The sequence below is a fragment of the Pecten maximus genome, chromosome 12 (assembly GCF_902652985.1).
Source record: "Pecten maximus chromosome 12, xPecMax1.1, whole genome shotgun sequence".
NCBI classification, from domain to species: domain Eukaryota; kingdom Metazoa; phylum Mollusca; class Bivalvia; order Pectinida; family Pectinidae; genus Pecten; species Pecten maximus.
This window is the reverse complement of record NC_047026.1, coordinates 3,490,448-3,514,409: the sequence shown is the minus strand read 5'-3', so window position 1 is coordinate 3,514,409 and position 23,962 is coordinate 3,490,448. Positions and strand designations below refer to the sequence as shown.

General features: G+C 35.9%; 1 protein-coding gene across 4 annotated transcripts in view; it reads right to left on the bottom strand.

Moving 5' to 3' along the window:
* The window catches only part of LOC117339563 (fibroblast growth factor receptor-like 1), a 71,340-nt gene extending 48,812 nt beyond the window's left edge, over positions 1-22,528 (bottom strand). Inside the window, exons 1-2 of one of the 4 annotated variants that reach the window (XM_033901243.1) lie at positions 21,979-22,528; positions 4,283-4,368 (exon numbers count right to left, since the gene is read on the bottom strand). In XM_033901243.1, coding sequence (XP_033757134.1) covers positions 4,283-4,346 — 64 coding nt within the window. In that variant the 5' untranslated portion in view covers positions 4,347-4,368; positions 21,979-22,528. Of the gene's footprint in view, positions 1-4,282; positions 4,369-4,478; positions 5,138-8,510; positions 8,940-14,310; positions 14,620-21,978 lie in introns of those variants that run through there. The other 3 variants (XM_033901244.1, XM_033901242.1, XM_033901245.1) reach the window with 3 other exon arrangements.
* Positions 22,529-23,962: the final 1,434 nt, after the last annotated feature.

Genomic DNA, 23,962 nt, shown 5'->3' with positions numbered 1-23,962 from the left:
AACAGACAAAGTTTTATGAAAAGTTATTAATTTGCCTATATAACGACGACATACTATCGTATATATCATCAAATTTATAACTTTATTACCTCACTGAAATTATAAGAGTCCTCATCTTACTTAAAATCCTCTATACATTGTGAATTACTCCTTCCAAAATTGACCCGATGTACAGTGAATTCGCCGAAACAGGGAGCAAACAAAATCAATATGTATGTTTCTAGTGGGAAAATTATGAAATATAGAACATCAAATCCAATTATTTTTACCCCTAAATCAAGGTTATGAATTTTGCAGAAATCATCGAGTCTGGGCAATAATAAAATCAATCGCCATGGTGCCATATTTTTAACAATTTTGATGTTCTACACTGCAGAAAGTGCTACAATCCTCACATTGCCAGTCAAGTAGAGTCTCCGAGTCGCCGCCACTGTTTCCACTCCCGGGTTCCTCCCATTATCTTCATGTTTTAAACATCCCTTTATTTTTAACCCAATTTCAACTCCATAAAACCAATTATAGCGTAATTTCTAGGGGTTTTCCCGGAAAGACAAAATGGCTGAGAACTGTGCATCAGTCCCTGTCAACTGTAATTTACAGTGTACGAATTGCCCGATGAAAAGGAAATGTGGGAAGGGGTGACCTTCAAAGAAATGAAGGTCATCACCTTTAAATGTAGGGTTCGGAGGGGAAGCGGGTTCCTTGCTCTCCCGGCCTCCATTGTACAGCTAATGGATACTTGAAGTATTGATTTTTTTCGATGTAATCCTGTTAAACCCTCGCTCACTGGTTTGCTTCACGCCAAATTTTTCCTTCCTCAGATTTATTTCTTTTCAAAATAATCACACAAACTTTTTCAGGTTTAGTGTTGGCTACGGTGTGATATTTCATTATTTTTCTTTTTAACGATTAAGAAATTGATTTTTTGTCTTGGATTGTGTAACACATTTACACAATATTTATGCATATATTTAGTCATTAAAATAGCTGATAAGTTCTTCATCACACTTTTTTTATGGAGCCTCTGGGGCTGTTGAAACATTACAAAACAACGTCACCGACACTCAGAAAAGAATATTATGGAAATATCGAAAATTAAGTGGATAATGCTCTATACATGATTGGCTTTTTATCCAAAAAACAAGATCCCCCGCAGGTACTCGCAGACACGTTTATCGACCACTGATATCGCGTGTTAACTGTAGCCATCCTTGCTAACACATTAACTGTATCATAATTTTCCGCCATTTTATCTCATGTTTCGGTGAATATCACACGTCAGAATGTTTCATTAAACTGTGAACAAGTCATGTTTTCTGCCATTCTCTATAAAATCTCACTCTTGATGCCTGCTTTCTCCCCGTCTTATCTCAGAAATTCTCCCAGGGGGAGGGGGAGGGGAGGGGGGGGGAGTGGGTTGGAAAAATAAAGATCGCTGGTTTACTCAACTGAAAAGATATGTTACACCGCTCTCTTTATAAAGTACTGAACAAATTGAAATTTTCTTCCTTCTAGCAGTAGCTGGGTTTTGATTACACATGTCTGAATACAGAGGTGTCGGAATAAACAGGTATTTAGGAAATCTCTGAATAAACCAGTGTTTGATTAGAGGTCAAAATACACAGGTTTCTGACTAGACTAAAAGTGTTCAGAACAGCCAGAAGTTCCTGGTGATTTCTAAAACCTTGAGTAATGGTTTCAATTTTTTTAAGCAATTTTACAAAAAATATTTTAGAATTACGATTTAGATGGGAGGAGATGGTATGATTAATAAGCGATATATTCCAATTCTTGATAATTCCCTGAACAGCAGGCTATATTTTATAAAAGACTAGTTTGCCGAAAAACCTAGGTAGAGAAAATCTAAGCGGCCTCAAAGTCTTTGCATTGAGAAAATTCATTTCATCAACACTAAGACAAGATATATACTCCATAATTTATTCAAAAAATTAGTTTTCTAATATCACAAGTAAATGGGGAATCTAATTAATAAAATCTGTTTTAAACATGGTAATTATTTTAAAGCTTCTAAGTGTCATATTGTAATATAATTAATTAATACATATAATATATGTATATATAAGAATATGTTCGACGGTGGATGGCATGATAAGCTCTGATCTAGGGCCCCAACCAATTACTTGATCCCTCCCATTCCATCTTGGGCTAAACTTAGCCTGCCCTGCTGCCAACAAATACAAAACTCTCACATACTAGTTCATTACCCTCTCTGAGCGGCTCTATATTTAGATTTACAGGATGAAATTTTCTTCGTTACATTCAATTGCATTCATACGATCGCCTAATGACTGCATACAAAAATACTGAATGAAAATTTCTTTTGCTATTAATTTACTATCATGCCTAGTTTTTCTTTTTATTATACAACGATAATATATATATATATATATATATAATGCCACCGACGCAAATTTTATATCTTTTCTTTCCCCTGTTATCAAGACAAACTAAAATAACTTGTATCTTGTATCTTTTCAATTAAGAGCTCTCAAATTAAAATTTATCAAATTGTTTTCATACAAATTGTTTTCGTCTTTGTTTGATAGTAATAAAACTCAAGTTTTTGCATATTATTTATTATTAGTTTTTCGACTGACTGGTTTGGGTCTTTGGGTATGTTTATGGTCAGAAAGGCCAACTGTTTTATTTTCATTGGTGCGAGAGAACATGCTGTTGCGAATGTTATATCGTCCAAAAGTCTGCCATAAATCGCCAGGGGCTAATTTGTGCTACAGTAGCGGTACACATCATACATAAGGGACCCTGTTTCATTTATAACTAGACTCATAAAGTATATTAATTTTCATGTGAAACTTATTCACAAATCGGGATAAGAAAACAGGCCACATATGTGTAAGTTTTCTTACCAATCACAACCGCACAGGAAATAGGAAAGTACATTTTGAGATAACGGAGAACATTTTAATTTAAAATTTTAAAGTAATGGTGTCTTTGAACAACGGGACATGGTTTATTTTCGTATATCAGAATTATTTAACCAGAACGTTTTTTACGAAGTGTAGACACTGTGTCTTTTCCTAACCTTAGTTGACTCCGGCCAAGTCACGTACGTTTCAAACCCATCACTGTAGTATCAATCTAATGTAAACGTTGATAATTTACATGAGTAATTCCTCTGGCAAGCTTCAATCAAATGTATCTATTATTCATGAGCTTTCCCTTTGACTTAAACATCTGACCTTGGCGATCATTGGACTGACCCATTCATTAACACTGATCTCAAGATATCTCCCATCAAACAATCCAGCTAATAGCTGGTGCTGATGCTGAAATATCCCTGTAACTTGACCTTTGACCTCTTTCTGAGATCATAACTTGTTATTGAGGTGGTCTTGAATAGCCCAGTAATCACTAGTGTAAACAGAGGGCACCTGGTTCTTAGGGAGAAACATCACATCAATTCATCTCATCAATATGCAGATGGGTATGTAGTATTCAATTAGGTATGTTGACCAGCACTGGACTGCGGTCAATAATGATCAGGAATAATGTTTGACCACTCGAAACAAACATTTATCTTGTTACAAATCACAATGGATATTTGCTGTTGAATTTTAATTGAAACTTAATTTATTTTCTTTGAATTGTGATATTTGATTGACTTGCTCTCTTTTGATAACAAAATCACAGTTAAAAATTTGTACTCAACCAATTTTAATTAGATAATTACTTGTAAGAAAGGGGATGGTTTTCTGACGTTGGCCATCCTTCAACATTTTATAGATGTGAGTAACAAAAAATCAGTTTCATGAAGAACTTGGGCGAGAAAAAAATACTTTAAAAGTTTTAAATGCCTGTTTATTGCTAGTATTCAAAACAGCACTTTGTTTGAAGTTAGACTATCCCCTGGGTATTCAGATATAAATTCACAAACACTCGGCTTCTATCACCGAACTCGATATCGGTCTTCAGATATCATTACAGTCTCAAAGGATTTCGTATATTCTCGAGATATCTTAAAAGCGATAGAGGAGAGAAAATTGTGTCTTTTTCTGTCAATTTAAGACATTTAGGGTATATAGATAACTGCTGACAACTTGGGTGAGCTTATGTAATAATTTAACAATTAACTCAATGAGACCTATTTTTTTCACATTGGAATATTTTTGAGTGGGTTGGTTTCAACAATAACTATTTTTTTTTTACACACAAGATGAAAATATCTATGACCTTTCATATTTGTCTGAATTCAAATAAGGAAGGGTTTTATAGGTCAAAATTGAAATTAAAATTTACTTACCGTTAGCAGTTACAAATCCCAATGTCAAAAGCACTAACACACCAACTCCCTCCATTTTAACCATGATGCTTCTTCTCCAAATTGACCTGTGAAAAATCGGGAAACATGAATTTATGATAGTGTAATATCCAAAATCACAGGCCAGTGTTCAAAACTTTAACCCACTTGGTCCTGTCCGTAAATTCTTACTACTGACCTCAAGATTTCGAGTTGAAATACAGTTTTCACAGCAAGAGTGTGTGTTCATACCATCAGCATTCAACATCATAAAACAAAACACATGCTCAAATCGTCTCGATCTCGTCTTCAGTAATCTGTTTTCATGACAAATTGGGTTTTACGCTGAAAACACAAAAGCCCTGCTTCACAAGGCTGCAGAGCAGTGTCAAGTTCTGATGTTTTTGATAACGTCAGAATCTTCGGAGATTGAAACCCCGCACGTGCTTCACACCAAACTTGTGAAAGAAAAAACTGAAAGAATGTGAAATATACATCGTACGTAGTGAAATTGACATCAAGTGAACTTGTTAGCGATGTCGAGACCTGTCCGTACACTTCCGGTGCTGTTCTGCTATCACGGTGGATATGGTTGCCGGAGTTGTCAGTCATCACTCGTATGAATATTCCATTACATGTTGCCTCCTATACTTTTGGGTTTAGCTCAAATTCTGGCTATATCGTCCTAAACTCCACATTCTAGATAAGAATGTAATTCAAACATAAACTAGCATAGCGTCTATGAACTGACCATCCTCCATGTTTCAACACCCAAGTACTTGACCGCCTGTTAAATTCCCATTATAGAAACGGCTTTTGACTTCCTGAACTTTTCGTATAACCTTCTTTGTTGAAATATGTTCACATTTAGATTATATTTTGGGATTGCGCCGTTTCCGTTATGGCATTTTCTATTTCGCTCCGGGAACTGCGTTTGTCGACAGATTATTTCAAAATTACACCAATCTTTGTCAACATATTCCTCAGCATTTTCCGAATCGTTTTGATATGTATGTAGCATACCTACTTCGTATATATATACTTATCGAATCAACGCCTCAAGACCTAGTCCGCCAAGCCAGCGTAATGAATTTCCCGTCCCCGCTAATAGCAAGGCCACATCACACCATTAAGCTCGTCTCTAAAACTCGACTCCATCCTCCCCCGCTAAGGGACTCCTGCTGGTTTTTTGGCTGACACGGGCCCGTATAATTATTTTCTAGATATTCTTCATCATGGCTATAAAATATTATATTTTAGTCAAGATTTGAAGGAAAGTTAACTTAAGATTTTAACACGAGAAGAGCACCACGTGCGATATTTCTGCATGGTAATTTTTACACTATCGCGTTGACGGCGAGGGGGTACTTCAAGCCAATTCAAGTGTCGAGACTATGCCTCTCTATCCAGGCATTTGGAATTTGATTGGAACTGCCTAGGTACATTTTTTTTAAAAGATATACACATTTTTTTCATATAACAACTCGGATTATCTACAACTTAAACCTTTCTTAGATTGTAAACACATTTTTGCTTGTACTTACAACGGCCTGGACTCTAGCTGAATTAAAGTGATGTACACACAAAATAAAAGTGACGTTTTATAAACAGTATGTAAATGTATATATAATTTTTCTGTGTATACTCCGTTTCCATCACAAACGCACGTGGGAATATTCTATACAAACGCATAAGAGATCGAAATGTCCAATGCCGAAGCCCGACTATCGATCTCTTCACAATATATATATATACCCAACACGACTAATCATTACATCTCATTCGATATCGTCTACGAAGCGTGTAACGATTACTCAAGTAGACAAATGTAAACACGAAATCACTTTAAATCTGTTTACAACTGTATCATTTTCTGGTGCATGAATTTAATGAACTTATAATCCATATGAATATTGAAATGTATGGGTCGCCTCTATACCACAGACCGGGTTATTGAATTTCGGGATTGGATGTCGACGAAACTCCTAGTATTTACTGCGGTTAGTTCATTGTGTTTCCTCAATGGAAGACGAATACTCTAGTTTAATACCTTTTTTAATATGAAGTGCATTGGGTACAGTCTATATAGACTACATCTGTTTTTTTAACCAACGATGTCTTTTTTCACGGAGATCCCCATGTGGCTTCGCTTTGTATACAGGTCCTATATGCATTTATATAAATGATAACTTTTATGCACGTTAAGTATTTCAATCAAATATTTGAAAAGACTCTTGAATAATTAAAATATCAATTATATTTTTTTTTTATCCCACACCGGATATAGATGGTGGGAATCGAGTCAATTAAAGGCGACAATGTTGTGTCCCGTATTGATTTTTTAACATCTATAATTCTATTGACTTGAGCCTTTTTAATCCAATTAAATGGTACATACAGCCTTAACATAAAATATTTGTGACGTAATCATGTTGGAACATTAATTGAAAACACTCCTTTAGGATTGCTTTATAGGAAAGACAAATAAGTTACACATGTGCAACGATTACTGAAACACTTGACCTTTAAACTTGGGTTTTAACTGGTATAATTTCTTATTTATAAAACCTTTCCCATTCAGAAAATAATTTTAGAAAACGAAATCTGTATTATGACTTCACTTTCAAAACCAGTATATGTATTCCTTCCAGCTTTTCACGCATGAAATTATCGATACGTAAGTTATAAATATCACGTAGTTAGCATACTTGACAGGTCTGCCCCGGGTCAAAGTTTTCATCGCGAGACAGTTTCCTCGTACAATTACCACTATCGAAGTCGGTCTGAATCAAATAATTTCGCCTGGAGAAATTGAGCGCGGTGTAATCAAAATCTATTAAGTCGGACATAGTAGATAAAAGGGCGTTAGATTAACTGATCAAATGATTATTCTCTGTGGTCAAAGGCCTTCCTCAAAATCGCGTCCCATTGACCTGACCAGAAGTCGACACAGTCTTACCAGGGCCAGCGCGTTCCCCTGTTCTACCTCTCACAAAATTTCTGAATTCTGTCAAAAGTTCAAACGTTGTGTTGCCCTATTTATGCAAATGATTAATATTTATCTATAGAATTGACCTTTGTTTTAACACTCTCGTTACTGACTACGAATAAAGCTGGTACGTGACTATGCAGAGGTTCGCATGGAAAATAGCAGACGACCATTCACGCTAAATTATATCTTCTGAAAGTCATCTTGCGAAACTGTTAACGAATGATATTTCGGTCGACAGTTTGCAGCAAATTATTGCAATTTATTCATCAAATCTCACAAAATTAATCTTCATGTTGTTTCATTTTGATTTAATTTGAATAAAAACTAACTCATCATCGCTAAATCCGATATTGTTGGACAATTTTAACGTCTTTCACCGGAAACACCTGTGCCATGAAATGTTTAAACGATAAGAAGACGAATCGACTTTGCCTATTTGTATTTCAATTTGATCGATTACATAAAGTAATTATAAAAAGGCCCAGAAGGGGGGAAAATAACAATATCATCCTATAAAATTATAATATTTCAATCTAAACAATCGATAATTGGGTTTGATATCACTGATAACCAAATGTCCCTTATTGTAGCTTGTAATTCTTTGCTAAACGACGTTTTATTTTGAAGAAGAGCGTCCCGGCGGTAATTAAATGGCTGTGACGTCAGAAAGGTAAAAGTTTTGTATCAAAGGTATTTCTGTCAACCTAAGATTGATTGCCCTGTTTTGTACGTAATAAAATGTTACTGTACAATTATAGACTGCGCAAAGATCTCCCAAATAATGTAAAAAAGTAACAGAGCTGTTTTTGTCATCAGGAAATACATATCTTTAAAATATACATACATATACAGTATATATAGACAACGATGTATATATGTTTTATTAATATAAATAATATTGTAGAATTTGTTTATTTAATCATTCTTCGTACTTTTTATTGTTTTTGGTGATTTATCAAAGTATTATGTAATCATTTGTTGTAACTGCTTTATAGAATAAACAGGCCACGATTTTTATATCAACATTAATCTTTAAATTAAGAAAATATCTATAAAATTATCAATTAAATTCAATTAAGTCTGACTGAGTAAAACTTTTTTTCACGAGAACATTTCACACGTAATGTTTCAAATTATGTGACAATTCACAGTTGTAATAACAGTATTTAATGAATAAATATATTGTATTATTAAATATTTAACAAGTCATATGTCTTTGAAATAAATATGTGTAATTACCTCGAGCAAGTACGCCTGTCCTAAAACGTCTCTAATACGCTGTCATTAAAATCCGATATCACACGACACTAGGCTACATCCAACAACGCGAATCTTCGTCATTTCACAGCAAATCCGAGATAATTGATATCATAACATATAAATTACGTTACAATAAAAGTCTCTCTATAATAAAATATTAAGATCACAAAACATCACTGTTAAATCGTCCACTGACACACGACGAGTCCTCATGTGTATCTGTTCTACACACCGTAACTTCACTATGAGAGAAATCTCATTGTAAGGCCCATTCGCTATAAAAACTCTAAGCTAACTGCTTACTATAACCGTAGCACACACCGCTATATAGAACTCCCCTCTCTCTCTTGGTGGTCAAAAGCGGAAAATTTGCAATAATCACAGAGCGCAATAGCGGAGCACTACACGAACGACCTGCCTTACCCCTCTAACAGGACGTATTAATGAAGTCGTCTGTTTATCCCAGTACCGCAGATTGGGTCAGTCCCATTGTCACCCGAGGGGACAACACAAAGTCGTAAAATAAATAAATATATTACTTTTACCGTTAAACACTTGAACCGTTAAATAATAAATTATTGTGTTATTGTTGCAGCATTTTACTAGCGACTCTTTTCTTTGCAGCAAACATAACCGATTAAATGGAAATTATTTTTTTAGTGGAAGCTATTTAAGGGAGCATGCTACATTTTCTCGGCGGTCCTATTTTTCATCTATTTGAAGGATTTCAACAACTGGTTGTATTTTCAAATAAAAAATCTGTTTAAATAGTGATTATAGTGTATAACAGTGTTGACTTGATGACTTATACACAACACTATAATAAAGAACTTCTTATTAAACCTATATATCAACGTCTTTTTAATGATAACAACACTAGCGAACTACTATATCACAAAAACCGATATATGGTATACATCCATAGAACGACTGTATGGCATATCAAGATTATATCGCTTGGTCTCTCTTTTGGGCGCTCTCATGGAAAGGCAAAATTGTATTATTCAGGGGATAAAATAGCATTGTTATTTGTTAATGTATACGAGTTGAGGCGAATTTAGTCAATTGTTATTTCAGATAATCAGTTCCATTAGCCGCTCTTACCAAAACATTTGTCCATTTCAAAATGGTGGGAAATGTCAGCGCACACAGCACGTCAGTTTAAGCTTCCACTGGGGAAAGGGCCAAACAACTTATCCTGCATAAATTCAATATAATATGCATAATAAAACGCTAGTATAGGCCATAGTTATCGGAGTGAACGGGACCATAGCTAAACACCCAACATAACTATTTACAAATCTTACGTAAAAATCGCGGATATATACTGAAAGTATAAACATGGTTCATATTAAAGGGTTCCGATGACCCTGATCACGTCATGTCACACACTAAGTCAAGCGTGTGCAGGAGGTAGATTTTTGCCGTATTCTTCCATTATTGCCGATGACATGTGCGATAAGAAAAATGGATGACACAATTATTATAATTATTCAATGAACAGGTTTTATGAGATTTAGTTATTCTGATTTCGTTTATGATATACGCCTAACTCCCGTCATTGCTTGTCATTCATGCAAATTTTCTCGCTATTGAAAATGACAATGTAGCTTGCAGGCGTTTGCGTTTGCCGTTTATCGGAGAAATAATTAAATTTTATGTGTAATTTTTTTTCAGATAACGGCCGCCATAACAATATGGTTCAGGTAAAATACAAAGAATATTTAAAACTGGCTGCGAATACTGTCTGTCTTTTGGTTTATCAAGTGGTAAACAAGATCCCAGACATAGTAGCGATTATCTCCCTTTGTGACATTGAATTATCTCCCTTTCCCCGATTTCAATGATAAAAAAATAACTAAATAATGACATGATATGTATGTTGTATATGTTTCGTTGTACTATTTTACGTATGTTTTTAAACCCTCTTAATTGCGCGAGACACGCGGGGATCTGCAAGGAATGTCACGGTAAAAAACTTCATCGCGAATGGCAGACAGGGACAGAAAATTACACTCCTAGTGAGCTCGTTTATTACCCCAATTACCCCTAGAAAAGTACCGGACCAATTAATACTACCAGGTCCGACCCGTCCCCGAAGGTCTTCCCGGGCTATCTCGCTAACTCAGACGTCTTGGTAATACCCTGTTCGTTCCCTATTATTCAATTTTAAAGAATATATAGGGCTTTTCTTTAACCGTAATTGTAGCCCTGTGTCTCACTTAGACGATGATCTATGGAGTCTGGTGTTTTGGCTCGTGACAAAACGGTTCCCAGTTTTTACAAAGGCTCGCTCTCTTGGGAAAAGACCAAACGTCTCAAAGGCCAAAAACCTAAATGGTAATAAGATATATTATCCGACATACGTGTGAATAATTCCAGACAGTTGATATATTATTGTCAAGTTTGAGTGGTTGCTTTTCTTCATTTCAAAAAGTAAAGATAACACGTGTTTGTGTTTGAGTATGTAAATTATATTCAAATCAAAATATTCCATTAATTTACAATTAAGATCCTACTTGTGCATTTCTATTGGAAGTTGCGATAAAGTAACTCTGGTTGACGGACAGACAATTTCTGATGTATTGTCGTCATAAAGTAGGGGACAGGCAGCACAGGTTATGAATATCGTTTAAACCCATTGGTTGTGTTCGACCCCTCCTGACGGGGTTTACCCGGGTATTTTCCCCGGAAGTCCCGGATGTTGACGTCATTATGAACAGCAGCAGCTCCTGCAAGAAACAACCTACATGGTGGTGCTCGTAAACTCTGAACTCGCGTGCCACAAGCTTACTACTATTCCATTCCCACTCCAAATTTATGAGCTATCTGAAAATTTATGTGCCATTCGCGACGATGTAAAGACTCATTGATAATCATTGGGTGATTTGGTGTTCAGACGGTGTTGGCTTTGCCGCAAGTTAAATGTCCAACCCGATGTGGGTATTAGGGGATAATAGTGCTGTGGCGATCAGGAGTTCACATAAATCTACAGGCCCTTCAGTCATGTTTACATCTGCTGATAAATGTAAACAGTTCGGCAAATAATGACAGAGGCGTATCAAGCGAGGTTTGCCGAACGCCTTAGCGTATTGCTGTCAGGTCACACAACACTTTGACAGGTATAGTTTTACAAAAAGCTTGCCTTTTTTAAATACCTTAATTTTAGAATTTTTATAGGCTAATCAATTCAATGAGAAATTCGGGTCGAATTAAAGGTAGGTGATAACGATTTCCCTGTGGATGACATGAAATCACGTATATGTTAGATAGAGTCGGTGTCTCCTTCGTTTTGTATTTGATCAAGTCTCCTTAAGGGATGTTGCGGGTCTGTTTTCTTTGAAAAGGTATTAATTTACTGCAGAACGGGATATTTCTCCGCCATTTCGTGGTTAGTTTTGTGATTAAGCATTGTAACAGAATACGTCTCTTTAAAGTAAATACACAATATATATAGGAGTTGATTTAGGACAACGTAATGTCAATACGTTGAAGGACTTGGTATATAAACAAATATCCTTTGTCAATGCTAGCCCAATATAAGGTTACTTCATGGCCACATTTCATCCCGAACGCAAACATTGACCGCCAACGAAATACGGACTAAACATTAAGTGAGAACAAAATGGAAGCGGTTTACTCGCGCCTCCTGTTGAGGATTTTTCAAGACTAGGTTGTCTACAGCTATAGGAACTTGGACACAGGAGTATGCGAAACTCGTCACACCAACACTGACTTAACACTGTCAACAACTCCGCTGCTCTGACGTCGGGGTACAGATTATTATTTAACTCTGTCACATCTCATAGTCCCGCCTCCATATCAGACCATACACATGCGATGGATCACAGTATAAATTGAGGAAGTTTTGGGATAAAATGGGAAGATCTTGTATGCATTTCAATTTCATATGAGATTTGTGAAACGAGTTTAAATATGATTTTCCCTGCTCTGTTAAATGAAGTTTAAACTCGTGGCGAGCTTCATAAATTTGATGTAAAATGTAGAGAATGCTAGGTTCTATATTTATCTCACACCTTATGCTGGGTATATTCTCATTCAAGTCGTCCTTTCTTTGGTGACGTCATATTGCATGTAACGACATGGAGTTATGACGTCACAATTAAAAGACTGTGAGCTTGTAACCAGTCGCAGTTGTTACTGAAGTTATTGCCCGCATATTTATAACAGAATGTATATAATTGTTGTTTTGACATGTTAACGGGTATCTCTATGATAAAATTTTGCACAGGTGTCATGATGACTTTAAACCCTCGGCCTACATGCAGGCACGTGACAGGCTAGTGTGATACCCAGGTCATTTATCTACAATACAATTAATATGTGTAGTATTTTTAGACCAGCTTATCAAAATGAACAATTTTAGTACTTTAGGTATGTGTGTAGGGTCAACTAACGGTATATACTCGGGTTTCATCGATCGGAAACTTTATTAACACGACTAAAATCTGAGAGCGGATATGACGTCACGTTATTTCGGGTGCAAATTATCTAGCTCTCGCACCCTACAGTAACCAAGCTTTCGTTTGTATTTCATGCTTATTTTATGTGAACTCTCTAGGGTTTTTTGTTTTACTACCTATATCATTTGACACTAAAATTCGAGTCGCTACATGCAGAGGTATTTGTAGATATCAAATACTAGTTCGTGTAACTAATATAAAATCCAAAAGTAAATAGAAAAATAAATATTTTGATAAACTAAGATTCCGGCTTTCCCGCCTAAGCTCACCTCTGTAGCCATACCTGTCTTACCTGTGAACACCTGGCAGGGTAACTGATTGACATTCGTGCTCTGATCAAATCACAAATTTAAATATTATTTCAACTTAGGTAAATAAACGATGGCCGGAAAACCAGTACCCGTCAGTTGTTTCAGATAATAGGATGATCCCTTTCTGGGCGTGCTCGATTGACCTTTTACTCAGTACAAATTCTAAAAGTTGAGAGGTGACGCTCCTTGTAGGTTCGACTTGCGTAAAGACGCAATTCATAACATGCATATGCATAATTAGCTGTCAATTAACGACGATGTTTCCCGGTAATGTGTATGTGTAATAAGGCTTTAATCAACCACAAAATTCACAACTTTATGTGTTAAATGCCATGGTATTCATTTTGACTAGGTGCGATAACTGTCCTCGCGCGGTCGATCTTTTGTGGGCCAGTCTAGCCAACGGTTAAATGTGACACCGGAAACAGTGGTCAGATTATTACAAATTGTCATTATCGGCCGTAAATCCCTCACCTCTGAGTTTGTCACAGACAAACATGTTCAGAATCGCTTATAGATTGATAAATGTACTTAAAGCCAACTTACCATAATTTGCATCTATGTTTTATTGAAAAACGAATACTTTTGAAATTTTAAGATAACTTTCCATTTTCAATATCTTTGCTTATTATTTATTTTATTTTATAGATCAAATACATATTTCATTTAATTTTAGAATTTTTATGCACATTTCATCTTTGAATAAATCTATTTATTTAAAGTTTAAATATTGAAATACAGCATGTACGTATATATAATACATGTGTACATTTATAGATGGAATTCATTCATTTTCGTAACATTAATATATTTATAGAATCCAGGTAATGTTTGACTAAAATCTATACGACATATACATAAATAAGAATTATCTAATCCCGGGATTGGTATATCTTGCAGTTACGTATTAATTAATTTCAAACTGTAAATAAGTTCTTTAGAATGCAACAACGAGAGAGAGAGAAAAAAGGAGAAAATTCTTACCTTGTAAATAATATTTTGACGATGAACTTTCCGAATCGCAAGTATGAAATCCAGAAATGAATGTCTTGTTTGTTTACAAGTATATATACCCGTAAACTTTTTTTTATCTCCCGAACGTCCTCTCTGCACAGATATCACCACATTAAATGAAACGGGTTACGTGTATCGGTTGGTTTTCTGTTTATAGTTCACTTATCGCGTGATCCAATCAACGATTCTCGTTTGTTCAGATTTTACCGGACAATGAGCTGGACAAGCCGGTTAATGAGATATAGAAACCGACCTGTAGGCATTCAGTTGATTTCGGACAATCCATGTAATTTGAGAGAACTGACCGATGTGACGTCACACTTCGTTTGCGGACCTCGGGCGCAGCATGACACCTTGTGTCAGCCTATCACGTGACATGACACCCCGTTGATTATTTTGTTCCAAATGAAAACATTTTGATTACGGCTTAAGAAATGTTGGTCGCTGTGATCGTTCATGATTGAATGGGATGATAATATTATTTTTTTCTGTAATAAGGTTATTGTTGTAGTGACTGATGGCAGAACAAAGCTACGTCAAAATTGAAATCTGTTCACGAAAACCTGACCGATAATCAGCATATCAAAGGACATTTAAGATGATTAATGAAAAAAATCTCCCATGTTTTTGGACGAGATTATGCATAAGACTGACAGAAAGGTTTAGTAATAGGATTATGTAGTCCGTGCCATAGTTCGGAATTCCTTGACAGACGAAATTAATAATTCAATATTTTGTATACCTTATTCCAATTTGAATGATTAATAATGCTACAAAATGACCTACATTGTTGTAATTTTTTTGTCAATCTATTTTTGAAGTAGATTATATTCTGATTACAGTATATACAAACGTCATTACTCAATATAAACCGTCATCATCATCAATCGACGACGTCATCATCATCATCATCATCATCATCACCACCACCACCACCACCACTACTACTACCACCACCTCCTCCTCGTCGTCGCCGCCGCCGTCGTCAGTTTCGCTATCATCGTCGTCAACATACATTCTCGCATTTCATGTCATAAGTAGTTTTGAATGATGTTTTGTATATCATACTTGGTATTTTATTATTAAGTAATATTTGGGGTTACTTTGCGCTGTTGTAATTGTATGACAAGAGTCTTATGCTTTGTTCTGTGGTATTCTAGATCAGTCAAAACAGATAGTTTTCGAAATGCACAAACACTGATAAATCTCGGGTCCATAGGCTTACTGCATAATACTTCCTTGTTTCATTAGTGCGATATTTGTTTTAACACGTGTAACCAGTTTTGTCCATATTTGTAAATTTGATGTATATATTGGAGTTGCGGTTTGAAAATCTGCATTTAAATTGTACCCAATTTCTTGTCTCTGTGTTTTGGCAAAGGTGTATGCTTAAACTTTGCCATTGGAACAATTATATGTACATTGAGTGTATAGATTATTAATATAAAGTTAAGATATGATAAAACAATGAGATAATACCAAGGAGCGCATGCGCTGAAATTAATTTCATTGACCTTAAACAGGAGGCCAAGAAGCGAATATACGCTTATAAAAGGCCGTTAACTGCTATTGAAAAAGACTGATTTATTCTCTTCCCTTCTTTTCTTTCCTTTCTCCTCACCCTTCTGTTTCTCCTCATCCCTTTCTCTCTCCCTCTCCAACCCTAATTCCACTATTTTCTCTTTTTCTCCTTCCAAAAAAATGATATAATAATGTAAATTTATGTATAATATACCAATTGCATCTTCTTCTTTATTTTGTACATGATGCATTATTAAGGAAAGGGTGATCCACTGATCACATAAGTTGTAATAACTTGTACCCAACCTGTTTGTAAACTTTTTGCAATAAAATATGTTTAAACTAACTGCTATTGCTTAACTATCAGATATAAGACAGAAAATAAAACCGACTTGAACGAGCGCCGATATATGTTTTGAGAAGTCAAAAACGTGAGTTTAAATGTTTTATATATATATAAGATTTATAATATGAACAACAGAATTTTGAAATTTGACACAATATATTTGATATGTTTAATTTTCTGAGTTATTTCACACGTGTTACACAATCTCTTGAACTTTATTTATGAGTTTTTTATGACCAATTTATCAAAATCCTGCGATAACAACATTTTACCATCAAGTCACACGTTCCCACTTGATTGTAGACATTTCAAATTCAAAACAATACAATTGCCAACGGCATTACAGAAAAAAAAAACTTAAGAATTTACCCCGGGGATATTCAAGTTGGGTAACGACGTATCAATTTGTCGATTGTAATCAGATAGGGTTTGAAATGACGGGGAATTAATCTATTCTGTCAAAAATGAAAACTGATATTTTGATGCACGAGTTAAAATATTATTTACAACCGTATTTGTTTCAGAATTTCGTTACGAAATTAATTATCACACAATGTATGCATGTTTCTATTTCCGTTAGAGAGAATGTGGTGTACATTTCATTTTTTTTTTTTAATTCTTAATTAAGGCAGACTTCGTGACATTAAAGAGTACCTGAGGTCACATACTATAATTTATGTACCCTAAACTTGTACAGAGTAATCTCCCTTGGACATTTTAACATTCATTACGTAATTATGTTGCTCACCGGTGTGCTTAAATTAATTGTCGATTTAATGATAACAAATTATTTATATTCCCAATAGTTTAGTGGTGCATGGAGATGCTCCGTACCGCAGGGTCGCATGTATCCTTAATCTTATGAGTTTCCCTTGCCCAACCATAAATATATATGTATATAAATGTATATCTGATAATATATTAATACAGAATTATAATCAGCTTAAACATCATCTTTAACGTTTGTTCTATGAAGCATACATATATACATACCTACATACATACATAACAAATAGCATTAACGTCACTCTAATAAAGTTTCAAACTGAAACGAAGTTCACGCTCAGGTGTGATAAAAAGTTGGTACAGGTGCAAAGTCCACAGGTAAACTTTACAGGTGTAGTAGGGCTTAGTCAGAGAATGGAATGCACATCCCTGAACTAATTATTTGTGATACCGGTATATTAGATTAAGTTTAGCAGTATTATAAACCAGTTCTCTCTAACAATACTGTTCCCGTTATATCTGATGTTTAATAGAACCGGTTTTGGGTTACCTCCCCTTGGTATTTTACTCGCAGCGCCACCTCACCAATTTCACGCTTCGCTGATTTACCTGTGATCTGTAGTAGATGAAAACTCTAGATATGACACGAATTAAATTGCTGGATATATAAGAAAAGCTACCGTTAATTGCAATTCAATACCGGTGAACAATATACTCATTGAAGTTAAAAGGTAGAATATGTCAAACTTCATTTCCGTCCTGTTATTCGAATTCTATACCTGTTTTGAACTCTTAAGCGGATTTTAATCCAGATTAATATTTCAGACATCAAAAGCTATTCAGGATTGTTATATAATCATATCTACAAATATTATAATTGTTTGTCCCAGTTCAAGCCAGAGAATGTCTAAGATGCACGTGCATTTATACCGTATGATAAAAAGTTGACCCTGCTTTGCCTAAAATGGAGCTATTTACAAAAAAAATGTCAATGTTCAAAATATTTAAACAGTTTTTGTTTTCAAATGACGAATGACAATTAATGTGATGCACGAAGAGACGGACAGACCGACGGACATAGACAAGATTGAGTTATGGGGTGCAGTGTTTTGTCCGTAAACTTGTGGGGTACATGCGCAGTGAGATTTAATGATGAATTATTGGGAAAACACAGAATTACATTAACTTTCATTTCCTATAGGCGACGAAGATATTTGCACGGAATTAATCGTTATTTTACCCCACAAGTACATGAATATCGTAGTGGGTTCGGACGGATGGACGGACGGTTGAATGGTTCCACCACTGCCACTGAGGCTGTCAAGTCGGAAAAAAGATAAACGTTCAAGAAGTATGCTACAACAAACTGGCTTTGAAGACTGTCTGACATCTTGGGAACTTACTGATGCAGGTAAGTCATGGTTTGTCATCAACTAAGATTTCGGCAGACTAAATCCAACATTTCCTTTGGGTGCTTTGCTATTACGAAGATACATCACAGAGACGGTGCTAGGTCAGACTGAGAAATGGGCACGTGCACTAGCCGATTTTCACCTCACACGATGTTAGAGCACCGGGATTCAGCATTGAAGAAAAAAGTCAATTGACAATTCACGTACAAACTACTACAGAGACCGAACGAACGTGAGTTATTGTCACGAAAGACAAACAGTTTCTCATAAAGAGGACGAGAAAAAATATATTTGGTGGCAAAGACATACTGCCTGTTTCGAGCTGGCTCCATCCTCGCGGGAAGATAAAATTGTCTTCACTTCAAGATTGTTTTATGTATATATTTCACTTCAATTCAACAGTTCTGTACAATAAAGTGTAACCCATGTGATAAGTTTGTTGAAAACGACAATATTTATTAAAATTAAGTTCAATTATTCTTTATCAAAATAAAATGTAGTACTGATAAAATCGTAGAAAAAAACGTATACGACATATTAATTATGTGTCTTTAACTCGATCAATTTCTTACATTTCAAAAAGTCTTTTTTTTATTCGCCTTCTGCTTGCTTGTAGCTCATTTTTTTTTAATAATCTATGATAGAGATGTAGCAATTGTCATAAAGCAACTCCCCACTTTCCATCGGAGATATATCGTAAGAAACATGCTATATTGAGACTCTAAACAAGCGTTGAGTGACTCCATGGAAATCACGCGACTTAAGAGCTGGTATAAGTTCCCCCTTTGCGTTCCCCTTCTTCATTTTCTCCGCCAGACATATATCACGGAAGTGGCCGAGCCAACGTTTAAAACCGGAAGTTCGTGATACTACAGACGCGAAGCGATTAGCCGGTGCCATGCAACGTAAATCGAACGCACCTTTTTTCATATTTGATATTTTATTTTGTATTTGAATCTGGAAATGTCATAAATGAACTAATTAACCGTACAGCTTTACGTACGGGTTCTAAGTTCATCCATATGGCACTGAATCACGTGTAAATAAAATATGGCGCCACACAAGCAACAAGTGTTACTGGATTCATTCCGGAATCCCCAGAAATAATCTCTAAATACCGAACTCATTTAGCGTCTGTCGCACCCACTTGAGGGGAAATAGAATATAAACTGTGTTTAGGTGTCAACGTATATTGTAATAAACCACCAATCAGAGCAGTTTCGTTTTGTTTTTGATTCACCGAGGTTTGTAGCTATAGATAACTTCCGGCGCGAAGGTCACGTGCTCTGGCAAGCTGGCGTTTCCTGAATCGAGTAAGATTATTTATGGCCGATGTTTACATTTGTCGTAGAGTACTTATAAATGTGTCAGTCTGTCAATGTGCTTTGTTTACCAAACCGTGCCTGGTTCTCATACTGACAGAATACAGGGAGGAAGGGGTCAGCGGTACCCCAGACGTGGCATGATAACACGCCGAGGATCGTGTATGTTTATATAAACGCGAAAATAGATATATACATTTAATAACTTATCTACAGTATCTTAATGAGGATAATTATATCATAATACCATTAGGTTTTGTTTCTTTTCCGGCTTTCGGTGATTGGTTTTTATGTGTGAATCACTTTCAGACGGCTATGATGCTTTGATAAAGCGATATTATCATTAGATAGACTTAAAACGCTCAGTTTGCGGTCCATGTTGTATTCCGTTTTATTTTGGAGTTTTCAAGGATTATGGTTTTGATATCATATGTACACATCACGTCACGGCATGATTTGCGTCATGGGAGGCTCAGTGGAAAAATATAAGGATTCAGGACAAATCATGAATTTATAGAATCAAGAGAATTTGTCTTAGCTTAACTGGTAGAGGGTCAAAATAGTAACCAAAAGGTCATGGGTTCCCCAAGCGGAAACACAAAGAGATCTCATGTGGCATGGGGTCAGTTGACAAGTGATTCGTCATTTTATCCATACAGGTTCATCTGACTAATGAAGAAAGTGCGTAACCATGGGTACCCGATATGGTTCATGTGAATTAGAGGTTATGAGAGGTAACCAGACATGATTTATATGACTAAGAGGTCAATGCAATAGCTATGGCAACTAGACGGGGTTCATATGACTCGGAGGTCAAGGACGTCGTCATGGTAACCAGCAAGACTCATATAACTTAGAGGTCAAAGAAGTCCCCATGGTAACTAGACAGGGTTCATATGGCTCAGACCGCCATCGCGAGAAGGCCAATACGGTACAGAAACAGTCCAGGGTTCTCATGACGTCACGTATCGAGGGGAGCGTCATGGTAACTGTGAGGTGAGACGTCACGATTAGATAGATATCAACAGAGATAATATCACGTCGGATAAAGAAGACACTTGCTCGTTAATTTCAATCAACTCATCAGCGTTGAGATTACAAAATATGTTATGCAGATTAAAAAAATGGCGGAGTTTGACACAGAATCCTTATAGATATGCATTAGTGTGTAGATGTGTTCGTTTTTTACCTAAGTTTCACCATTGCGAAGCTGAAGTGTTAACACCTTTTTAAGCTACCTACTAGCGACTCTGCGTGGTATTCGCCGGAAAGGATTTTGAAACCTGACCATTCTCCGATGTTTCACGAAGTCTAGCGACAGTTCTACGGTAAAACAGATACAAAATCATGTACCACATTAAAGAAAAAATATCTACCTGTCGATTTAAACCACTTCCAACGACATATCTTCAGCGATTTTTCGACAATCTCAACTTCCCCCGAAATTTAACGTTTAACTGGGCCCATGGAGTAACTGACCTTGTTTATATATGGAAGTATTGCCAGACGAGGCGAGTACGTATGATCTGACCATTAACAATCAAAGATTAAAGTAGACAATTGTGCAGGAGAAACATATGTGACCAACTCGAACCCTCGTAAGTATAATTGTTTTTGGATTATGTTATGGGTTCATTTAATGTTGAACGGTTGCCAGGTTGTATTCATTGTCACTATGAATGCAATACGGATGTCAGAAAAATAGAATGACGTACGTCTATTTAGACGTCATGATGATGATTTGTCACCCGTATTGCGTTCATAATGTTATGACTGCTATGCGATCAGCTATACGTTATACTGCATTATCTTACAGTGGTTCAAGGACCTACTTGTTAAATTACCAAATGTTACTTCGGGGATATAAAATAATAAAAAAAAAAAAAAAAATTAAAAAAAACCCTCATATATTCTGAAAATCGAAAGTACCACATGCTCATATGATGGGGGAATGCTTAATTCATCGACGAAGGATTTGTAGGAAAGACACACCTTCATATATCAATTTGGTAGTAGATACAATTTAAGCAGTTTACGCAGACACTAATGAATGAGGCTATATAGCTAGTTTGTCCTTGTAGGACTCGTCTTGTGCTCGACTAGGATGTTAAGGAAATGTCGAAATCCAGCAGGCTTACCGGGAACATCCTTAAGTCTGGGTGATTAGCCCGAACAAACATATACTTTGTATAAACCACATGTTTCCTTAAGGAGAAAAACGTAAATGTATTTAATAGCAAATAAAGAATAGTAGAAGTTTATCGATTTTTCCGATAAATATACAAGACAGGTGTACAAACACATAACTCACCTGTAATCAGAATTCAGGGTCGTCCAGTCAAATGCTTCACCCCAGTCGCAAATCAATCAGCCTGACTTTAATCCAACATCTTGTCACACCAGGAATTTAGGACTATACCTGAAGTTTAAAGACAGTCCGTTTCTCGTGAAGTTTTTTCACAATTATCACATGTAAATCCATCGATTTTACTTTGTTACAACTTTGGTTTCACTTGTATGCATACACTTTGTGGTCAGCGAATCCAACAGGTGTGTCCGAAGTTCATTTTTTGTTTAAATAAACAGTCTCGCCTGGACTGTTGAATAAACATTGCTAAATATACGATATCGTTCTCAGGCCACCCCTATAAATAACATCAATTACACAGTCTAACTCCGGGTAGACTAAAATAGGTAGGAATTTGAATCAGTCGTTGAAAAATCCCTTGCATATTAGATTTCTACTTTCAAACACAATATTCGGTAAGATAATTTTGCATTTAAGTCTTAGATGGTGCTTGTCCGAACAACAGAATTGATAAAAGTCCCTTGAAAGAGTAAACTGAATCACGTGACAGGAACATGCCAGGACTGCTGGGAATAAGGTAAATCTGCTCATCAACAGAGCGGCATGGCGGACATTGTGAAGATAAAGAATTCGTAAGCTTGTCGATAATATGGAGTGACTCTGGGCATGTGGGGACATTTTATCAGGCTTTATATAAACTAGATAAGATAAATACAATAGCAAGTTATGTTAGCTCAGAATGAGGTTACTTCAAAATGGCCGTATATCATAAGTGGCTTGGTTTAATACAAAATAACTGGCGTGTATATGAATATATATAGATACTGAACACCAGGATTGTTGGATAGAACGACGGATAATGCATTGATAAACCGATCTTCTAAATATGATATATAAAATACACTTCTATCGCCATTTATCAAGATATTGAAGTAATTGTTGATGTTATATAAGTCTGATTTTTTAACTTAAGGTGTAGATTTGATATGATATCTTAAAGTGAAATTATGCTTAAATTGATTTGCTCGAGAATTTCGTTTCGGGTCAGGGTGGGATTAGGAATAATCCGGGCTAGAGATACTACGTGAAAAGAAGCCTTTCCGGATATTCGGATTAATGCGGTCATATCCACGGAAACACGGAATTCTGGGACACCTTGCACCTGTTATTTTCAAATTATCGTTTTATGTGCTACCATTTTGTCTACTTGCCATATTTCGGTGCCACCGAGTGAACAAGTGTTTCGTCACAAGTGACCACAAGTAATACAGTTGCTTTTTAAAAAAAAAGAAAAGAAAAAAAAAACAAAAAAAACACAACAACAACAAAATCCCTTCAAATATAGATGCAGTGCACTTAAAACTAAAGCAAAATATTTCCTGAATAATGGCGTCCTACGGACATAACAAAGAGGTATTGGTTGGTTTATAATTGTTAACCGGCATTCGAACTCCGTGCCACGCCATATTGTGACAACAGCGCCACCACATACCGTCTTTAGCCCGTAGGTTACTTCACCAAGCATGATATGTCTCGTTCAACCAGACGCTTCCTGTCTGCTCATGTTAAGAAGTGATTAAGCGTCTGGTTGAACCGGAATAAGAGGAAAATCAGTAAACTCGTCATGGCATCCGGCTCACGCGGACTTCGGATTTTGTTTTGTTTGTTTTGTTTGTTTTGTGAGTTTTGTTTAATGAGCCTCATGTAGTTTAAAATTTTGGATCGATTGTAGTAAACGTATCTTTAACTTGATCAACCAATAGCTTTAAAATCATATGTTATCGCTGCCCTGTACGTTATTCGAAGATTATGATCACATACTAATCAATGTAGTATATCTGAAACATTATAAAACAATTATGATCGGAGGAACACTCGTCCGGCTGAAAAGATCCGGATAATTTATCCGGAAATTCATTACTAAATGTACTAAGAAACAAACCTGTCGGAACTAAACAGTCAGATCCGGTTTATCGGTTTCAAGCAA